Here is a 19,547-nt window from a genome sequence, read left to right as displayed (position 1 = left end):
ATGCTCAAAAGATGCGTTCAAAAATCTATCATTTTCTTTGGAGTGAAGATGCTTATTGGTTGGTGGCGAACCCAAACCAAGATTTAGGTCAAAACATGCTTTATTCATCAGCATCAACCATATTGATTTATTATTGTATCACTAAGACACCATTTCCTAATGGTGTACCTACATCCTCTGTATGTGTAGCCATATTAGGAGCTGTGATATTGTTTAATGACATTCTCTTCAGGAGAACCATGTCAATTGGATACATTTGCATCCCACAAATCAAATGGAGTCTACATTGTTTGTATTAATATGGTCGGTCTCAAGGACTTTAACCCAAGCAGATGCCTTTGCATTTAGCATATAATTTTGTCACTTTCTTTTATCAATTCACTAGTTTTGATATTTCTCGAAGTCAAAATGAGACGATGGATAAATATCTCACACAAATTCATATAGTTCTTCAGGAATAATATTTCTCCCCCTCATTGCAGGAGGATTGTCTCATTAAAGTGACAACTCGCAAATACACGGTAAATAAACAATTTGCTTGTGAGTAAGGTTAGCAGTCATCAAAACTTGTAAGTGATTCCATGCAACATGGTATACAAAATATGATGTAACCAGTCATGCCAAAATAGTGTATTTGGTTCAAGGAACTTCAGGTTCATGACATCATATGACTGAGTTTATTGCAGAAAATTCAATACAGTATATATCTGATGGCATAAAGTCTTCTCCAACCATATAGGAGGTAATTAATGCAACAGTATTTCAAATTTGGTAACATGATAGTAGCTCATTCGGAGCCATAGATCAATATCTACGACTCTTGATATGGGTGTTACCTTAGCTTCAGTAAACATTAATTGTGAAATATTGATAATTGGAATGGACCAAATTCATTTTGAACTGTTGGCCAAAATGATATACTCGAAAATTTCAAGTTGAAGACTATAATCCATAATAATAGAGTAACATTATCACGTATCACGTGGAGAACCTCAAGTTCTCTGTCACGTATATATTTATAGTCATAAAGAGGAGGAACTTCAGGTCCTCATATAATTGGAGATCCAAGAAACTTGAGAATTCGATTTTTTCCATTTTGTAACAACTTCTTGAGGAACATGACGTTCTAAGATAATCAGATTAAGAAACATTTAGTTTCAATGGAAACTCAAGAGGTTACAAAAATTTTCTCAAAACATAAAGTTTGAAGAGGACACAAATCAAATTTGCAAGAATTGAATAGTGGATCTCATAGGATATACACGAAGCTTCTGGTTCATGTTATACAGGTAAAACATGACGTTCAATTATTGTATTGTTGTTTGATGTAGATTAATAACATCAAATGCATTTTGAACTTCTGGCCAAAATGATTATTCGAAATATCAAGTTTAAACTTTATGACCATAACTTATGAGTGAAGGACTTTAGATGGTCATCTAGTTAGTTTGATCATGGAGGAACTTCAAGTCCTCATGTAATTAAGGATCAATGAACTACAGGTTCTGATCTCTTTTAATTACAAAAATTCACGATCACAAATTTGGGGTATACTCATACTCATTCGTCATAAACCAACGGTTAAATATCTGCTTACTTTTAAATTGGTGTCAAAATAATCCCCTCAAAGCTTCAGGTTTGAGGTTGACCCAGATTAAAACTTTATGATAAATTGTCTTATGGCTCGAGTCTGCACAATTAGAACTTCAGGTTCCAAGGTGGAATGCTTTAAGCAGACACAAAAGAAAAATGTATCAATCGACATATGAAAATTTACTCGAAACTTCTAGTTCGAGTTGACATAAAGTCAAATAAACTATGAATGAATTATATGTGTAATCGAAGCTTCAGGTTCGAATTTTTTTCTATGAACTGCAAGTTCAAAGATTTTGTAATTTGAACTTCGGGTTCAAATAAATTTGGTGCTCGAAACTTCAGGCTCAAGGTGACTAAAGTGAAGTTTTACATTCACTTTTTAACTAATTTGTATTTTGTACTCGAAGCTTTGGGTTCGAGTTTTTACTGTTAGAACTTCGGGTTCTACTATGTGGTACTTTGAACTTCTGGTTCAAATAATGTACACTCAAAATTTGGAGGTTCGAGATATCAGACTGCTGGTCCGTATAAAAAAAAATTACTTTAATGAAAGAAAAGAAATTAATAGAATGCGAGCAAATAAATAAAACAATAATGGAAACTTTTGGTTCCATTAATGAAGAGAATACACAGAACTTCTAGTCTGGTTCATGATAATCTTCTATCTCTCTTCAAATTACACAAGAACGTAATATTGTCTTCTGGACAAATTCTCTTTATAAAAAAAATGTTTAGTCAAGAGGCTTCTGGCATTGACTTGGTGTCCATCCTCGAACTACAGCTTCTGGAGGTGCTTTGAACCCCATTATCGAAAAAAAATTAGAGGAACTTCAGGCCCTCTTATAATTGGGGATTAAGATGAGTTTATATATTCGATTGTATAGCTCTGAGGATCTTCTGGCCCTCGTAATTGTATAAACTCTGAAAAGCTTCATGTCACAATTTTCCAATTTACATTTCATGACCCTAGAGGAACTTCAGGTCCCCATATGATCAGGGATCAAGCAACATGCGATTTTGATCATTGTATAATTCTGAGGAACTTCTGGCCCTCGTTAAGCTTTGAGAAATTTGGGGGTTCATACGATAATCGGATCAAGAAACTTTAGGTTTCGATCTCGTTGGATTACAATATTCATAATCACAAATGTAAATTGAAGGATTTAGAAAACAAATAAAATCCCAATCATAATAATGAAACATACCTGAATATATTTCCTTTGATGAGAGATTGACCGATATTTACATCTCGTATTATCACAGGAAATGATTTTCATATATACAATGGAATAGTAACATAATTATCATGCTAGAAGACAAATCAGTCGTGGTTTATGTGCTCCTGGCCATTGATAGTGGAGAAGGAGATAACAAAAAAAAAAAACTATTCAAAGAGTCCATACATGACGATTGATAAACAAATAAGATAACGGCAGCTTTGTAACAAAACAATATAAACAAATGGAATATCGGCCCGTGTATTGAACGATTTATTAGGTATAATAAACTTCGTAGCATATTAGACACATAATTATGTAACTGATATCATCTTATCAAACCAAACAAGAATAGTCATGATCATATATATACGGGTTGCTATATATAGGCATATAAGTGCATGATCTCCTGATGCAAATTGCATATCTAGAAGCATAGACAGGTAAATACTTATCATTCAAACAAATTTGCCTAATCATGATGTATCTCAAACATAATAAAGAAAACCCATGAAATAAAGTGATTCGCAGAAAACATAATAAGAGATTAGTGTATGTATTGAAGATCCACATCGTACGCAAGAATTGAAATTGCGTACATGCTGTTGTAGCATTCAAAGTGTGTGCAGATGTATAATCAAATTACAAGTACAGAAATATGAGTACACTCATAGATCAAGAGTATTGGTCAAAGCAACAAAGTTGCACCATCGAACTCGTAGATCATCATGGAGTTATTAGAAAAAGAAGAAAAGCAAAGCGTGCTGATAACGTGTTTTATAAGATGAAGAGAGAATAGTCGGGAGGAAGTAGAAGTGTTCTCATTGAGTCTCATTAGCCTCCTTTATATAGAGGTAGAGTTTACATCAAAGTACACAACTAATGAGTATTTACGTGGACAGCCATATAGATAATCATATTTACAACACTTTTGGGTTTATTGAGGAAGGTGATGACTAATGAAAGCACACAGCCAACTTAGACTTCCCCCTCATATGGTTCAAGTCTGAGGCCCAAGTCCACTTGGGCTTCTATTATTGAAAGATGTGAGGCCCAGGTCTATAAATATGGGCCAGTACCCAATCACAGAAAATAGAAGACGAGGCCCACTAGCTAAGACAATGGAAGATCAAGCCCAACTGTAAACGGGTTGACCCGAGAAACTCAGGATCTGGAAGTCAATTTTGAGTCCCTGGAGAGAAAGCAAAGCATATTAAGCCCACATTACCCTCACGCGCTCCGTTCGAATTTCGCCACGCGCACCACCGAACCGGAAATGGCTTGAAACCATGGACTCGGTGGTCCAGTCTCCGCTGCCTCAGGCGTCGGTCCTCTCGCCCTCGATCCTCTCCTTCCTCAACAACAAGCTCCGGACTGATCAAAATCTCAGCCAGGCTCCGACTCTCCTCTCGGAGCTCCAGGCCCAGTGCGGCGACTTGGATCAAGCCCTAATCGACCTCAATCGGAGCCTCGGATCCTCGCTCCTAGCTTACGCTTCCGTCTCCGATCGCGCCCACGGCTTCTTGAGCCTCATCGATTCGCAATTGACCGGTCTCGAATCTTCTACTCGCTCCCGCAGCTCGGGTTCGCTTATCTCACTTTGCTTTTTTCTATCAGAAGCTCTTGAATTTCGTTCTAGTTTTCGATTTTGGAACTGATTATGATTTTTTTTTTTTTTTTTTGGTGATGGTGTAGATGGAGAAGGAGGAGTGGAGCAGATATTGGGGGAGGAGCTGCCGGCACTGGCGAAGGAAGTAGCTAGGGTTGAGTCGGTGAGAACATATGCAGGTAAGTTTTTTGGACAATGAAGTGAATGGACTAGTTTTTGTTGCAAGCATTGGATTTGTTATGTGCGTAATCATTTTCGTTTTGATAAGGATGGTTGTTCAAGCCCTTGTAACGTTGAGAATTAATATCTACATTATTAATGCTTCAATTCTGTGTTCGAGAAGAGAATGATGAATGATAAACTTAATTTGCTTAGTTCCATTCAACTTGTCATTTATCTTGTAAATGCCGTCTCCGGTGAAAGTGGCGTTTGAACTCTTTTATGCTTTGTTCTGTTTTTTTAATGTACTTGTATGATTTGCATTGTGAATGCCTCTACTGTTCTATAGGTTGTGTAACCACAAATTTATTTAGGTAGTGATAGAGGGCTAAACTTGAAGAAAATGCGTGGAAGAATATCTGATCTGCATGATATTACAAATTACAATACTGTATTTGTTTAACAGCAGGAAACCTTATCCAGCCTCATTGTCCATCTTGTTCTGAATTGCCACCAATTATATTGTGATATATCGTGTGCACTTACTATAGCTTAGCCTGTCTTCCTTGGTTTTTTTTTTTTTTTCTTCCTTTTCCTTTTCCTTTTGCACTAATTATCACAAAGCATGCTCAATGTATAAGCGAAGTTTCTGACAATTCTTGGTCTTTTGTTTTTTTTATTTTGCCATTTTTCCATTCAGAGACAGCATTGAAGCTTCAAACTATGATTGGTGATATTGAAGATGCTGTATCTTCCACCATGAAGAAAAACTCATGGAAGCATTCCTTGAAACAGAATTCTGAAGTGAGCACCCTTTGCTTTTGAAAAAAAGTTTCTTATATCAATATCTTATGTAAAATAATGTTGTCTGCAGGAACTGCGTCTGGTTGCTATTAAAACCCTTAAACTGACAGAAGACATGTTAACTTCAGTTACAAAGACGCACCCTCAATGGGCGCATCTTGTGTCAGCAGTTGATCATAGAGTAGATAGGGCTCTGGCCATTCTAAGGCCCCAGGCTATAGCAGATCACAGGGCACTTCTTACTTCCCTTGGATGGCCACCACCTCTTTCCTCAACTCCAGATTCAGGGAGATCAAATGATGTTCAAAATCCTCTTTTCACAATGCAAGGAGACCTTAAAGACCAGTACTGTGAAAACTTTCTTGCCCTCTGCAGCCTACAGGAGTTGCAAAGACGAAGAAAATCGCGACAACTTGAGGGATATAATCGCGAACTTGCTCTGTACCAGCCACTTTGGGTGATTGAAGAGCTTGTAAATCCCATAGCATTGGCATCCCAACGCCATTTCTCAAAATGGATCGACAAGCCAGAATTTATATTTACTCTTGTCTACAAGATCACCAGGGATTATGTTGACTCTATGGATGAGCTATTGCAACCATTGGTTGATGAAGCAATGTTAACCGGGTACAGTTGCAGAGAAGAATGGATTTCAGGAATGGTATCCTCCTTATCGACATACTTGGCAAAAGAGATATTCCCAAAATACGCTCAACCCGATGAGGATGGTGTAATGGGTACTCAGGAACAGGCTAAAATATCTTGGCTTCATCTTGTGGACTTGATGATATCTTTTGATAAACAAATCAAGTCTCTGATAGAACATTCTGGAATCTTACTTTCATTTGAGGACGACGGTAACTTCGTAAAGGCTTCTTCTCTTAATGTTTTCTGTGATCGACCAGACTGGCTTGATTTATGGGCAGAGATAGAATTAAGTGATATACTAGATAAGTTGAAACTTGAAACTGGCGATGAGAGAAATTGGACAGTGAAAGTCCAAGGAGCAGGTCTTTTGTCTGACGCTGAAGATCACAAAGCTCCTGCAATTTCCAGTGCTTATCTTCGATGCCTATCATCTGTGGTTGATCGTTGCCGATCATTGCCTAGAATCTCTATGAGGTCAAGGTTTCTCAGATTAACTGGGGGACCTGTTATACACAAATTTTTAGACTGCTTACTCCTTAGGTGTCAAGAAGCTGAAGGTCTGACTGCCTTGACGGACAATGATGCTTTGATCAAAGTTGCCAACTCCATTAATGCTGCTCGCTACTTCGAATCTGTTTTGAAGGAATGGTGTGAGGACGTCTTTTTCCTTGAAATTGGGTCAAATCAATACGACCAACCAGGAATGTCAGTAGGTGAGCAAGATGGTAATGTAGATCCAGTTGAAGGTCTTGAAAGTGGTATTTTCTACAAAGACATTGTAAAGTTGGAGGAGTTTAGAACAGAGTGGGCAGAAAAAATTTCTGTTGTTATATTGAGGGGATTCGATGCTGAATGTCGAGATTATGTGAAGAACAGAAAACAGTGGCAGGAAAAGGGTGAGGACGGTTGGACAGTATCTAAGTATTTAGTTGGTGCTCTTGATTATTTGCAAGGTAAAGTATCGGTGGTAGAAGTAAATTTGAATGCAGTAGACTTTGTTGGGGTATGGAGAAGTTTGGCAGGTGGGATAGATCGATTGTTTTTCAATGGTATTCTAATGAGCAATGCAAAGTTTCACGATGGAGGAGTTGAGAGGTTTGGTAGGGATTTAGAGGTTTTATTTGGGGCATTTGGGGCTTGGTGTTTGAGACCCGAGGGTTTCTTCCCTAGAGTAAGTGAGGGCTTGAAGCTGTTGAAAATTGGAGAAGAGGAAATTCAAAATAGTTTGGCTGGAGAGACATGGATGAAGGAAAAAGGGATCAGACATTTGAGCATGGCCGAGGCAGAGAAGATTGTGAAGAGTAGAGTATTTACAAGTTGAGGGGCTCCCCAGGGGTTTTGTGCTGTACATGAAGAGAAACAATCAGCCATTTTGAGGAAAATTATTCAGTTCTTTGTAGTTGCAGATTGAGAAAACTATTGCGTTTAGTTGTTAAATGTAATCAAAACTTCTCAAAGATTGCTCATACATTTAAATGATAAATGTTTTCTTGAGTTTACAAACATATGGTATATACTCTTGCTCTATTTTGTTGTATCATTTTTCAATACTTGTCTGCATCGATGATAATATTTCAGAACTGAAAATCTACTCGCACATACTGAACGCAACAAGAGTGGCTGGATGTGGATCAATCTTGTTAAGACTTAAAAAGAGTATACTTGGAATTGAAGGTAACTTGGTTACTTGACATAATGCTAGGATCTAGCTTACACCATGCTGATGGAAGCAAGCTAGTTAGAGGAAGAAGATCCACTGTTGGCATCTGAAAATAAATTGACGTTTCATCAATCGATCTCCGTACCCTGTTCCCCTTCCCCACACCAGTGTCCCTCTCTGCCTAGCTACGAGAGCCACTAGGTTCTAGCTGTGCTCGTGCCGGTGAGGCGGTGACAAAACAAATGAACAACACTGTTCAATCAGCAACGATTAAAGTTAATTAGGGCCACTTCCTTCCTAGCACGCGGAGTGGAAAGGAACTCGATCCGGTTTGGTTTTACATTTTAATATTTTATTTATTATTGAAATTAAATTTGGATAAATTTATTTTGTGTTTAAATTCAGAATTTATTTTGAATTTTATTTTGTAACTCATGGTGTTTTTTTTTGATTTATTTTGGGTTTTAATTCTTGTAACCTATGGCTTTTGGTTACTACCCTATTAATGGTGGGGAGTGTCCTAAGAGCCTATAAATAGCACCATTTGTTGCATGCTAAAATATATCAAACTTTTACTCAACTATTCACCCATCAACATTCTTTCCAAAATCCCCAAAAAGAGTCTTGTGTGTTTTTTTGGCCAGAGAAAGATGTTCTTTTGGTGGAGCTTTGAGTTCCTCCAATTTGTGCAGATTGGCGTGAGCCATACAACTTGTTGTTGGGCTGTTGTATCCTGGAGGGGACAAGTCAAGAGATTTCTGGTGCACCGGCATTGTTCCGCAGAGGGCTTGAATCTCCTTAAAGAGAGCGAGATACCCGCGCCTCAGCCTTTTGTCAACGAGTTTCTTATATAGAAATTATAATTTTATTGTAATTTCACCAACACAAGGTCTTTTGAGGCAATTCGGCCAACATCGGGTCGAGGAGGTGTTTAATTTCGAATGAGAGCGATTAGGTAACCCGGCCTGTACCAGTACTCGATCTGGTTGGAACCGCCCTGGCCTGCTCGTCAAGCGGCCATGCCCCAAACAAATAGATCGAGTTTCTTCTGACATGCATGTGTTTTCCATGCAACTAGTCCATCGATCGTCCTGAAGAACTTGAGTCACAGATCGATCTATATATTCATCATGCTATAGAAGGTAATAAGCTTGGTGCATGAGCTATGAAATATATTAAACGTGTCTACTATTAGCTAGACTGGTTGGAGGAATTCCCCAATCAAGATAATTAATCGACCTACCCTGCTGCTCGATCTCAGTCCAAAAGAAAGAGCCTAGCTAGCTACTATTCGATCCAGCAGAGCATGGACCACCTGGACAATGATATTATTGCTAGAATTTAAGTAATGGGTCAGAGATAAGAGCTAGGTAGTCATGCATCATACATAGGTACATGCAGTTCTATATAGGGTGACACTTTCACAGAAAAGGAGGTATAGCTTATTTTGCTAGCTAGGTCGGTAAATTTGATGAAAACAAGGTGGATTTGACGTTGGAACATCAGACTGTACGTGACATGAATATTGTCGAGTAAATACCGATCCAACAGCGTAACTAGCTAGTCTGCTGCCAAATTAAAAGTCGATCGATCAGTGAGAATTTTAGCAGAATGACATATATAAGAGGGTTCCGATGAAGGCCATCTCGATCTCCTGCTCAAACTTTATGTTCGATCGACCATTAAACTGTTCAACAAATTAAGTCCAAATATAATTATATATATATATGCTGTAAATAGAGGTTCCCTAGCTAAACCCTGATAAGTAATAAATGAATGAATGGGCAGGTACGTACGGTGTTCAATGATCAAATTGCATCAAAGAAATTAAAACCAACAACCAATTAACGGTCTAGGGACCGTGTCTTTGAATAGTAATTACTGAGCTAGATAGCTAGGGGACATGTTGCATCTTCCGCTTCGGCGCATGCTCGAAGGAAGAGAAGAGAAGAGAAGAGAAGGGAAGAGAAGATCGAGGTGCAAGGTTTGCCCTCGATCTACTCTAAGCTAGAAGATGCCTAGGATCGATCGATAACGGCAACAGCTTGAAGAAAACTGATCGAGCTTGGGGGTCCATGAACAGATAGACAAAGTTAATCAGTGCCCAGTACTGAGACACTGTACCAAAGTTTTATGAAGAAAGAAAGATACGTACACATCACAGTTCAATGAGTCATGACAAGCCAATTAAAATGGTGCGCACTGGAGTACTGCCACGCGCTAGCTGCAGAAAGTACCGGAAATTTAGGGGCCAAAATTGAGACTTGAGAGAGAGCTAGGTTTGGTTGGTAAATGAGGCCAAAACACTCATTTATTGGCCGTTTCCCAAACAATTCCTCACCGCCACAGATGGCGCCTTCATAACCATTGTCTGTTTAGTTTAGTCACTCAACCACTTGTCTATGTTTTGTCACATCAACTCTTCTGATGCCAAACTCAATTGTCCTGAGTATGTCATATCTCTCGATAACCAAATAGAGTAGCTCATTTAATTAGTTAGTGACTTGGTATTTGAGTCTTCTTCCATTCTTAAGATTGTAATCTTCAATTTGATGAATATTGTATCTCTTTCTGGGATTTTTATCTGTCTTCTTTATTTTACTTTTTTTTTTATCTAACAATAATAAAGGTGCAAGGACTTACAATGACGTCCTTAGTCTCCTAACTTAACTGGATTTTAAATCTCATCTCAAATAAATTACTTCAAAAGTAATATTCCGTTTGAGATTGCTTCTCCTTTTTAAAAGTCAACTTTTATTTAAATTTTAGATTTTATTGTATTTGGTAAATAAATAAAAAGCAACTTTAATTAAAAATTACAGGTCACTGAAAGTTGATTTTAGAAGCAGCTCAAATGTTACTTTTAAAAACTGTTTTCAATTAAAACACGCTCTAAAGTTGTTTTGTGTACTGACAACACTTTTAAAAAGTATTATTTATCAAATACGGTACTGTTTTAATTCAAAACTGATTATTCTTACAACACAGAAACAACAATTTTTTTTTTTTTTTTTTTTTTTTTTTACAAGTCACAGCAATCCCAAACTAAATATGACAGCCTACTCTAGTCTAACTATTATAAGAGCAAGTTCAGCGGTGTGAACTTGACTGGTCATAGTCAAGTTATTGCTGATGTGGTGACCGACTGAAGGAGAAATCAGTTTGCAGCGGAAGAAGTTTGACCGGGCAAAACCCAGCCCTTCATGACTACAGCCAAGGAAATAGTCATCTCCATGACTATTTTGATGACCGGCCAAGCTCACATGCCACACAAGCCAAGCCCTTCACGTGGCTGACATTAGCACTTCTCAGCAACCAACGACGCGCTGAGGGAGGGAAGTAGAGGACAACAAGCCGACGCGTGGCGCCGCAACCCACAGAAGGTGAAGCCAGTCGCTTGTCGCGTAGCGACAGAGAGAGGGGGGCCGGCATGCCACGTGGAATGTAGCCATTGGTCCTATTTGAAATCTGGGCCTAACGGTCAATTAATCTCAGCCCTTCATTTCAATTAAATGGGCAATCCTACGGCTTACAATTAACATGTATATAGTTAAAATTGATGAACAGTGAAAGATGAACAGTCTTGACCGGTCAAGAAAAACAACGGGTGCAAACCCATGTCCAGTGGCAGTGAACAATAACTTGACTGGTCGAATTCTTGACTTCTCGACTTTGCATTTTCTTGACTACGGGTGCACTTGCTCTAAGGCTCATCTTAATTGACAGTTTCATCTTCTAATATAAAACTGAGATTGAACAGTAGATGTAGCTGATGTGATTGTTCCGAGTTAAAAGACATAACTCATATAATTCAGTCATTGGGATTGGAGATGTAGACTGTTTATCTAGTCATTTACTTGTAGTAATTCAGTAACTAGGGTTCAATTGACTCAGAGGTTACATATGATTGTGTAGTCTAATCAAATCTTTTATTTTCAATGCTTTTGTTCGTCCCGAGACAAAAGAAAAAATACATGCATATATAACGTTTTAATCTCATCAAACATTTTCAGAAATCCATTCAGGCTCAAACAGAACCAAATTAAACAAAACGTTTTAACTGACAAAGAAGAAGAGGCAGAAACCCTAGAGAAAAGAAAGAAAAAAAACAAAACCATAACAAAAAGAATTCATAAAGATATATAGAAGAAGGCAATGCATGCACCAAACAACCTAATTGGTGATATGTATTGGTGCCAAGACAAAGTATATTTTTGGGAACATGTAACACCAACGTCTATTAACTATTAATATATACACAGTAATTAGCAATCTAGCAACCTAATTGGCCCGCGTGTCCGAATAGGGGCAGATGTGATTCCCTAATTAGAACCATCAAAGGGTGTTTGGCCATTTTGATGAAATTTCATAAGCCACAAGAAAAGGACCCCTTTTTTCTTTTGTACAAGAAGGGGGCTTGTTGTCCCAAATTGTTGTACAAATGGGTCCTCAAAAACATATCAATATTGTTGTTGTCCTTTTCTAATCAGACGATTTGTGTCTCAGCCTCATTTTCCCACTCTCTTTTTAAGCAGTGCTTGCCTCCTACTTTCAACTTCCCCCTTAGCCATTCTTTCCAGGAAGCTAGAAGCAAATTAAGCAAGAGAGTGATCAAGCAAAGCTAGTGCTTCCAGTTTCAGCTACGTACCTAGCTATAGCCATGTCAAGCCGAACAACAAGAGCTTCTCAACCCACAGAGGACGAGATTAAGGAGCTCATCTTAAAACTACAAGCACTGCTACCACGGCTTAATCATAGGCCAAACACAAAGGTACAGGCCAATTTTCCGTTTTACTCACCATTATTCTGTTGTTTCTATTTGAATTTCATTCATTAATTCTTTTTTCTTCTTTGCTCTTGACTACTAATCTTTAATAGCGATGTTCTAAGATTACTAATTTTCACTTCATCACGGACAAAACAACGGCACAAGATGGTTATATTGAGAGACTTTGGAAGAGAACATTTCCAATACATGACCAACTGCGAACACAATGAGAATGAGACGTGATGGAAAGGAAATTAAAACAGATGCCTTTATAATCTACTGAATTTCCTGCTTCAAAGCCAACAGATGCCCCATGCACTTTTAAGTAATTAAAATAAGGGGAGCTCAGATTATCTTGGTGAAAAGCTATATTTTCTAGCATGAAGCAGAAACGTTAATCAACATAGAAATTTTGAACAGTCATGCATGGTTTTTAATTTCTTAACTATTAGTTTTCCATAAAGAATATAATTACCAATATTTATGTGGTTTTATATTTTGCAGGCGTCAGCATCAACCATTTTGGAAGAAACTTGTTCTTACATCAAGAGGCTGCATAAAGAGGTAGGCGACCTGAGCCAAAGACTATCTCAACTACTGCATGATTCTGCAGAATTTGTTGAGGTTGATGAAGAGCTTATTACACGACTCCTCTCCAACATTAATTAATTAATAATGCAGCTAGCTCGATCTCTCTCTCCCCTACTTAGCTATATTACATCTATTATTAATTGTAATATATATGAGTTAATTTGGTTGTTCTTGTACTCCAAGTCTCCAACCAAGGAGAGATAATATATATAGAATGAGTGGAATATGTTTTTTATTTTATTTTTTTATTTTCCAGTGTACCCTTTTCTGATATATATGTCTCTCGATCTATATTGTTGAAATGCTAGGTACTAGCTATTTAGCATGTATTAATTATTGGTCCCCTGATACTAATCATGAATTAATATTGTGTAGCTATAGCTACTCAGAAGTCAGAACTGACCAGAAACATTTCTTAGCTTTTAGTATAGTATCACAAACATTCAATGATTAAACCAATTAGGACAAGGGAAAAAAAAAAAATTTGAAATTAACCAATTCTCCAAAAGGGTGAGTTGTCTGCTAAAACGGATTTTGTATGTATTTATGGAGATTCATGGTAAAATGGATGAGTCATTTCCCCAAGTATATTAATGGGGTTGAGTCATTTCCCCAACTATATTAATGGAATAAAACTGTTTCATTCACGGGAGTCTGGCATCGAAAAGAGTAGTAGTGGACTCGGCGGTGTGCATGCTGTGTGAGCTTCATGGGGAGACGACAATCCATTTGTGCAGGGACTGTCCCTTTACGAAAGAAGTTGGGCAATCCAGGGCCATTCTGAAGCAGGTGTGTTATAACCCATAGGTGGTACACTGGTACAGAGTGATTTACTTGTTTGGTTGAATTTCTGTGCCAAGGAATTATCTTTGAGTAATTTTGGGGAGTTTATGTTTCTCTTATGGGGAGTTTGGAAGGAGCGCAATGAAAGAGTGTGGAACCTGTGGGGTGGTCAATAAATTTGACCCTACAATCAAGGTAATTAAAGAGAAGTAATGGCAACAGTAAATGCAACGGTTAATGTAGCTGTAAATGCGACGATAAATGCGACATTCAGTATGATAATCATGGTCGCCAATAAGTGACGGTTATTGCAGAAATAAATATGGTCTTAATGGCGGTGTGCCGCTCAAGTTACCACAACTATAAATAGGCGGCTCGACGTCGAGGTAAAGCATCGAATTCCAATTCTCTCTACTTCACTATTGAGAAACGTACTGACTTAGGCATCGGAGGGTTTTCTGCAGGTACCCCCCCCCTTCTCCTCGAGTCGACGGTCAAACTCCAGGTCAACGCTCGAGGGAAGCTTCTAGATCATTCCCAGTCAGCTCCCGCTCCAGTCCTCATTCATTGGTGAGTCAAACTCCTCTACGGAATTTTTCGACACCAACAGAACTAGAAATGTACTGTTGCTTGTGATGTTAGTCTCCTTCTTGTATCGAGACTTCAGGAGTTCAGGTTTCATAATCTGAAACAAACTCAATCCACTACTGGCAGAGCTCGAGTAGTTCGGTGGTGTGCACCTGAAGTTAGTTTTTTGAAGATCAACGTCGACGGATCGTTTAACCATATTACCAGGAAGGGAGGTCTTGGTTTTGTGGTTCGGAATGCATTTGGTCATATGCTGGCGGGGGGGGGGGGCGTCCTCTCAGTGAGCTTATATCACCATAACATGCTGAAATTCTTGCTTGTAAGAGAGCTGCAGGGTTTGTAGCTGATCATGCTTTACTACCGGTTGTTTTGGAGACTGATGCGTCGGAAGTGAAGCGGCAACTTACACAACACATCGGTGTTGGGAAGACTCTATGATGATGTGGGCATTTTGTTGGAATCACTTATGGGTGTAAGTGTGTCCTATGTTGGCCGGAAAGGCAATCTAGTTGCGCATCTGTTAGCAGCACATGCCTGTACTCTTAGGCAGGATTCTTTTTATTTCTCTACTCCCGCTTTTCTTCAATCTGCTATTGCAGCAGAGATTTGTAATGTTTGAACATTTCTCTTATCAATAAAGGGCTATCGTACTTGATTCAAAAAAAAGAGTTGAAATTGTAAGGTCAATTGTTAACTAACCTATTATTATTTCATCCAACCTAATCAATCAAGCATGACTTTCAATTCCTATAATTAATTTTGTAGTACTGAAGATTGTCAAGCAACTTCAAAATTTCAAAGCGTTTTTTCATTGGGTCGGCAGAAAAATTCAAAGTCTTGACTCCGTACAAGTTCACCATAAGAGGATCGTTGAAGTGAATGTTATAAATGCACCCGCAAAAAAGTTGATTTATGTATAACATAGTTATCAAAATAAATGCTCAAAAAAAAAAAAAAAAAAAAAAAAAAACAACATATTCTTAATACGAATCATCGCTAAAGGGAGAAACATTTGTGTAAGGCAGCAAATGCCACTTGAGCTGCGCTGCGGCCTATTGACATGGTGCTCCATGTTATCGTTTTTTTTGTTTTTTGTTTTGTAAATAGAGAAGTAAACTTAGGCCCAATTTGACATAGCTTAGGGTTTTAAAGTTATGTAATGTATAATGTGTTTAACTTAGCTTAGTGTAAAATGTGTTTAACCCTATAGCTTATGTAATGTAAAATGTGTTTAACTTATAAGTTAAGTAGCAAAAGATGTTTGGTAAACTTTAATAAAGCAGCTCATTTCAAAGTTATACCATTAAGTTGTTGCTTACAAAAATTGATGAAATGCAGCTTTCATGAGCTAAAATTATTACACCCCGTACCCAAATTTACCTATTTACTAGTCATTTGGACGATAAACGATAATTATCCTTACTTTTTTACCTTCGTTTCAGATTTTTAAGGGTTTCAAGAGTTGACGTTTTGTTCGGGTCAGTTTTTGAGGAAACTTCCTTCTAGAAAGTTGTAGAGCATGTTAAACCAAATTTGTGGATAGGCGGCACGTTAAAATCGGAGTTGTAACAAAGAAGTTATAAGGGTTTAAATGCAGTGGCAATTTTGTAATTTTGGGAGGTCATTGTAGTATATTGGGGTGTTTCCCGAAGGGGAAACTTATTATTTTCAGGGGTTTCCATTTTGGGAAGTCGAAGAGAGAGAGAGAGAGAGGGCAGACCGACGCCGAACTTCTCGGACTCGCAGGCGTAGATTCTGACCACCTCCGGTCGTGAAACCGATCCCATCTGGACCCCCTCAACTTCCTCTTCCTCCCTGTGGCGGCGGTGTACGACTATTGTTGCGGTAGAAGGTGCAGCAAGCAAGAACTCTGACGATGTTATCTGCGGTTTTCCAACCAAATCTCATTATTCCGACCACCTCAAGCCGTGCCACCACCCATATCGTGAAGCTCTCTTTTTCGTGGTTTGAACCCAACCTGTGGGTAGCTCCAATTTTGCCGGAGAAAGGAGAATCGACGATCGGAGAAAAATCTAAGGTTTTTGAGCTTTCCAGGACGACCAAGTTCGAGGAGGAAATCGTTGGATGGCCATTGTAGTCGCAAATCTGTGAGTGGACATTTGTTTTTATAGAAAATTACACACAAGTGATCTTTTGAAACTTTAATTACTCACAAGGCCATCTTATATTTTTTGTCTTGATAAGGCCACTTAATGCTTCAATTTTTTCTCCAGTTGACAAATTTGCCCTTCCACCTTATCTAAACGAGCTGAAATGTTCTTCTCCACACATTCTCTCTCTCTGACTCTCTCTCTCTCTCTCTCTCTCTCTCTCTCTCTCTCTCTCTCTCTCTCTCTCTCTCTCTCTCTCTCTCTCTCTCTCTCTCTCTCTCTCTCTCTCCTTCCCAAACCCACACGACGCCGTTGCAGACCTCAGACCTCATAAGCTCGCCGACAAAACATCTAATCGTCGACGACAAGCAATTCAAGCCTAACCCAAAACATCTGGTTCTCCACAAGCAGGTAAACCTTCGGATCTTGGATCGCGGCTGCAGTGGATTGAGCTCAGATTGAGGTCGGGAGATCCGTTGTTTCGGTTAATGGCGAGAACGAGGTCGGTTGTACTCGTGGTCGAACGCGGTTGAACGCCAGCGAGTCCAAAGCGTAGCGCAGCTGTAGTCGAGAAGCTTCAGCGAGCTGAGGTCGTGGATCCGGACGATGACCTTCGACGACCAGAAGCCTGGAACCTTCGGTCTCCACTCTGTAACTTGATTCGGTGAATTCTGGCATTGTTATCCTTGATCTCGTATTAACAAATCACCAGATTAGTCATGTTGTGATTGAAATTGTGAAATTGTTCCAGTTTGAAATTGTTTCATAATTGTAGGATAGAATGAGAATTGTTGAAGTTTCTGTTAAGAAGGATTGTCATTTTGTTCTGGTATAGATGGATGAATGTGATGATTACTTTATCAAGTTCTTGAGTTGTGTTTGTTTGAAGTTGAAATCAGAGTAATTTGATTCAAGTAGTGGACATTTTCAATTTATATTTGTTTGATGTTTCATAGTAGCTTCTATATTGGTTGGGAACAGATTTCTTAGTCATTGTGAGTAGCATTATTAGTCTTAATTTAAGGGATTAGCTTTTGTGTTACTTGGTAGTAGATTTTGTTATTGGTGAGAATAGATTTTGTTGTTTGTTTGAGTAGCTTTTGACGTTATTGAGAGTAAATTTTGTTGTTGATTAGAGTAGCTTTTGACGTTATTGAGAGTAAATTTTGTTGTTGATTAGAGTAGCTTTTGTTGGTGGTGATCATAGTTTTTGTTGTTGGTAAGAGTAGTTTTTGGTGTTGGTAAGAGTAGTTTTAGTAGTTGGTGAGAGTAGATTTTGGTATTTGTGAGAGCAGCTTTCTGATGTTGGTGATAATAGTTTTTGTTGTTGGTAAGTGTAGCTTGTAGCTTTTATTCTTGGTAAGAGTATCTTTTGTTGTTGATAAGAGTAGTTTTTAGTGTTGATGACAATAGCTTTTCTTATCTCGTTGAAACTCTCACTACAGTAGCTTTTGTTGTTGTTAAGAGTATCTTTTGTGGTTAGTGAGAGTAGCTTATACTATTGATGACAGTAGCTTTTCTTACCTCGCCGGAAATCTCACTGGAGTAGTTTTTGTTGCTGGTGAGAGTAACTTTTGGTGTTGGTGACAGTAGATTTTATTATCTCACCGAAGGCTGTCAAAAATCTCAGGAGTAGCTTTTGTTGCCTGTGACAGTAGTTTTTATGACCTCTCTGGAGGTCACCGGAAATCTCACCAGAGTAGTTTTTGTTGCTAGTGACAGTACTTTTTGTTGCTAGTGATAGTAGCTTTTGTGACCTCGCCGGAGGTTGCCGGAAATCTCATCAGAGTAGCTTTTGTGGTCGCCGGAAGTTGGCCTGAGACCTGTCGGAGTTCGCCGGAAGTTGGTCGGAGACCCGCCGGAGTTGACCTCTGACCCGCCGGAGGAGAGAGAAAATGATTGTTGACTTTTTACTGTAGTGGCAATTATGTAAATATGTTAATTTTTATATCTAAAATATAACATCTTTTTTAATCAAGTGGCCTTATGAGGGAAAAAAACTAATTGGTGGCCTTATGGCTAAAAAAACATTTAAATATGCACTTATATGTAATTAACCCTTGTTTTTAAATTAAATATGCATGCAGTAATATAATTTTAAATATTGATTTACCATATTATTTTATTTTAGTTCGATATTTGAGTATTTTGAGATTATGAGATTTTCAAGAATTTTACGAAATGATTTCACTAATGATTTGAAGTTATTTTACGAGATTAGATTTACAGTATAATTTGAGCTATCAGTATATTTTGAGATTTCAGTATCAGAGATTAGTTAAGAGTACTTCTACGAGATTTTACTACATGCATGGTTTTTAAGAGAATAAATTTGGGAAAGCATTAAATATTCGTTTTATTTTGTTTATAATTATTTATTTTTGTCCACTCACTCTAACGGTTTTTCAAATGTTTTTTCCTGGGCTTTTCGGTTTCTCGTGCCCAGTCTGCAGAGTAGTTGAGGTCGAGCTTGCGTAGGAGTCGAGGCATTCCATCTTCTTAGTAGGTTACATGTTAACCTACTTGTACCTTATTCCTGTTCATTGTCTAGATTTGCTCTGATGACCGTCTTTCACTTAGTAGAAAGATAATTTGATTTTCAAACTTGAGTTTCAGAATTATCTTATATTACTTGTTGGGAAGTTGTTTATGAATTGTGGGGAGTAGGTAGGCTTCAGGAGTTGAGGATGAATTTGATTATTAAGGAGTGTTGTAATGTTTTTTTACAGGTTTTAGGTAGTCCACTTTTTTTTGAAGTTCTGCCAAATTTTCAGTGGAATTTCTTCTAAAATGGGTCCCGCAGGTCCTGTTTCGGGTTTCAGAGTAAAATTCGGTTCGGGTCCTGTTAAAAAGTTACAGCTGCTTATGATTTAAGTCAAGCTATCCCAAACTGGTTCTTAATAACCATAAAATGACAACCACTCAACATCCGCTGGATTGACAAAAGAAAATATTCATAGTGTTGAATCGAATTTATTGAGAGTTGGGAATAATAACGAGATTCAAGTATACG

At 38.2% G+C, this 19,547-nt stretch overlaps 2 protein-coding genes across 2 annotated transcripts; both read left to right on the top strand.

Annotated features, from left to right (window-relative positions):
- The first annotated feature begins 4,008 nt into the window (after window positions 1–4,008).
- Window positions 4,009–7,568, top strand: LOC133743629 (RINT1-like protein MAG2). Its single transcript, XM_062171625.1, has 4 exons — window positions 4,009–4,397; window positions 4,509–4,601; window positions 5,282–5,385; window positions 5,456–7,568. Exons 1-4 carry the CDS (start codon window positions 4,103–4,105, stop codon window positions 7,352–7,354), a joined length of 2,391 nt encoding a protein of 796 aa, XP_062027609.1. The 5' UTR covers window positions 4,009–4,102; the 3' UTR covers window positions 7,355–7,568.
- Window positions 7,569–12,174: 4,606 nt separating this feature from the next.
- On the top strand, window positions 12,175–13,354 carry LOC133746096 (transcription factor ILI4-like). Its single transcript, XM_062174260.1, has 2 exons — window positions 12,175–12,464; window positions 12,966–13,354. Exons 1-2 carry the CDS (start codon window positions 12,354–12,356, stop codon window positions 13,128–13,130), a joined length of 276 nt encoding a protein of 91 aa, XP_062030244.1. The 5' UTR covers window positions 12,175–12,353; the 3' UTR covers window positions 13,131–13,354.
- Window positions 13,355–19,547: the final 6,193 nt, after the last annotated feature.

The sequence above is a fragment of the Rosa rugosa genome, chromosome 4 (assembly GCF_958449725.1).
Source record: "Rosa rugosa chromosome 4, drRosRugo1.1, whole genome shotgun sequence".
Taxonomy (NCBI): domain Eukaryota; kingdom Viridiplantae; phylum Streptophyta; class Magnoliopsida; order Rosales; family Rosaceae; genus Rosa; species Rosa rugosa.
This window is presented reverse-complemented; position numbering and strand designations above follow the sequence as displayed.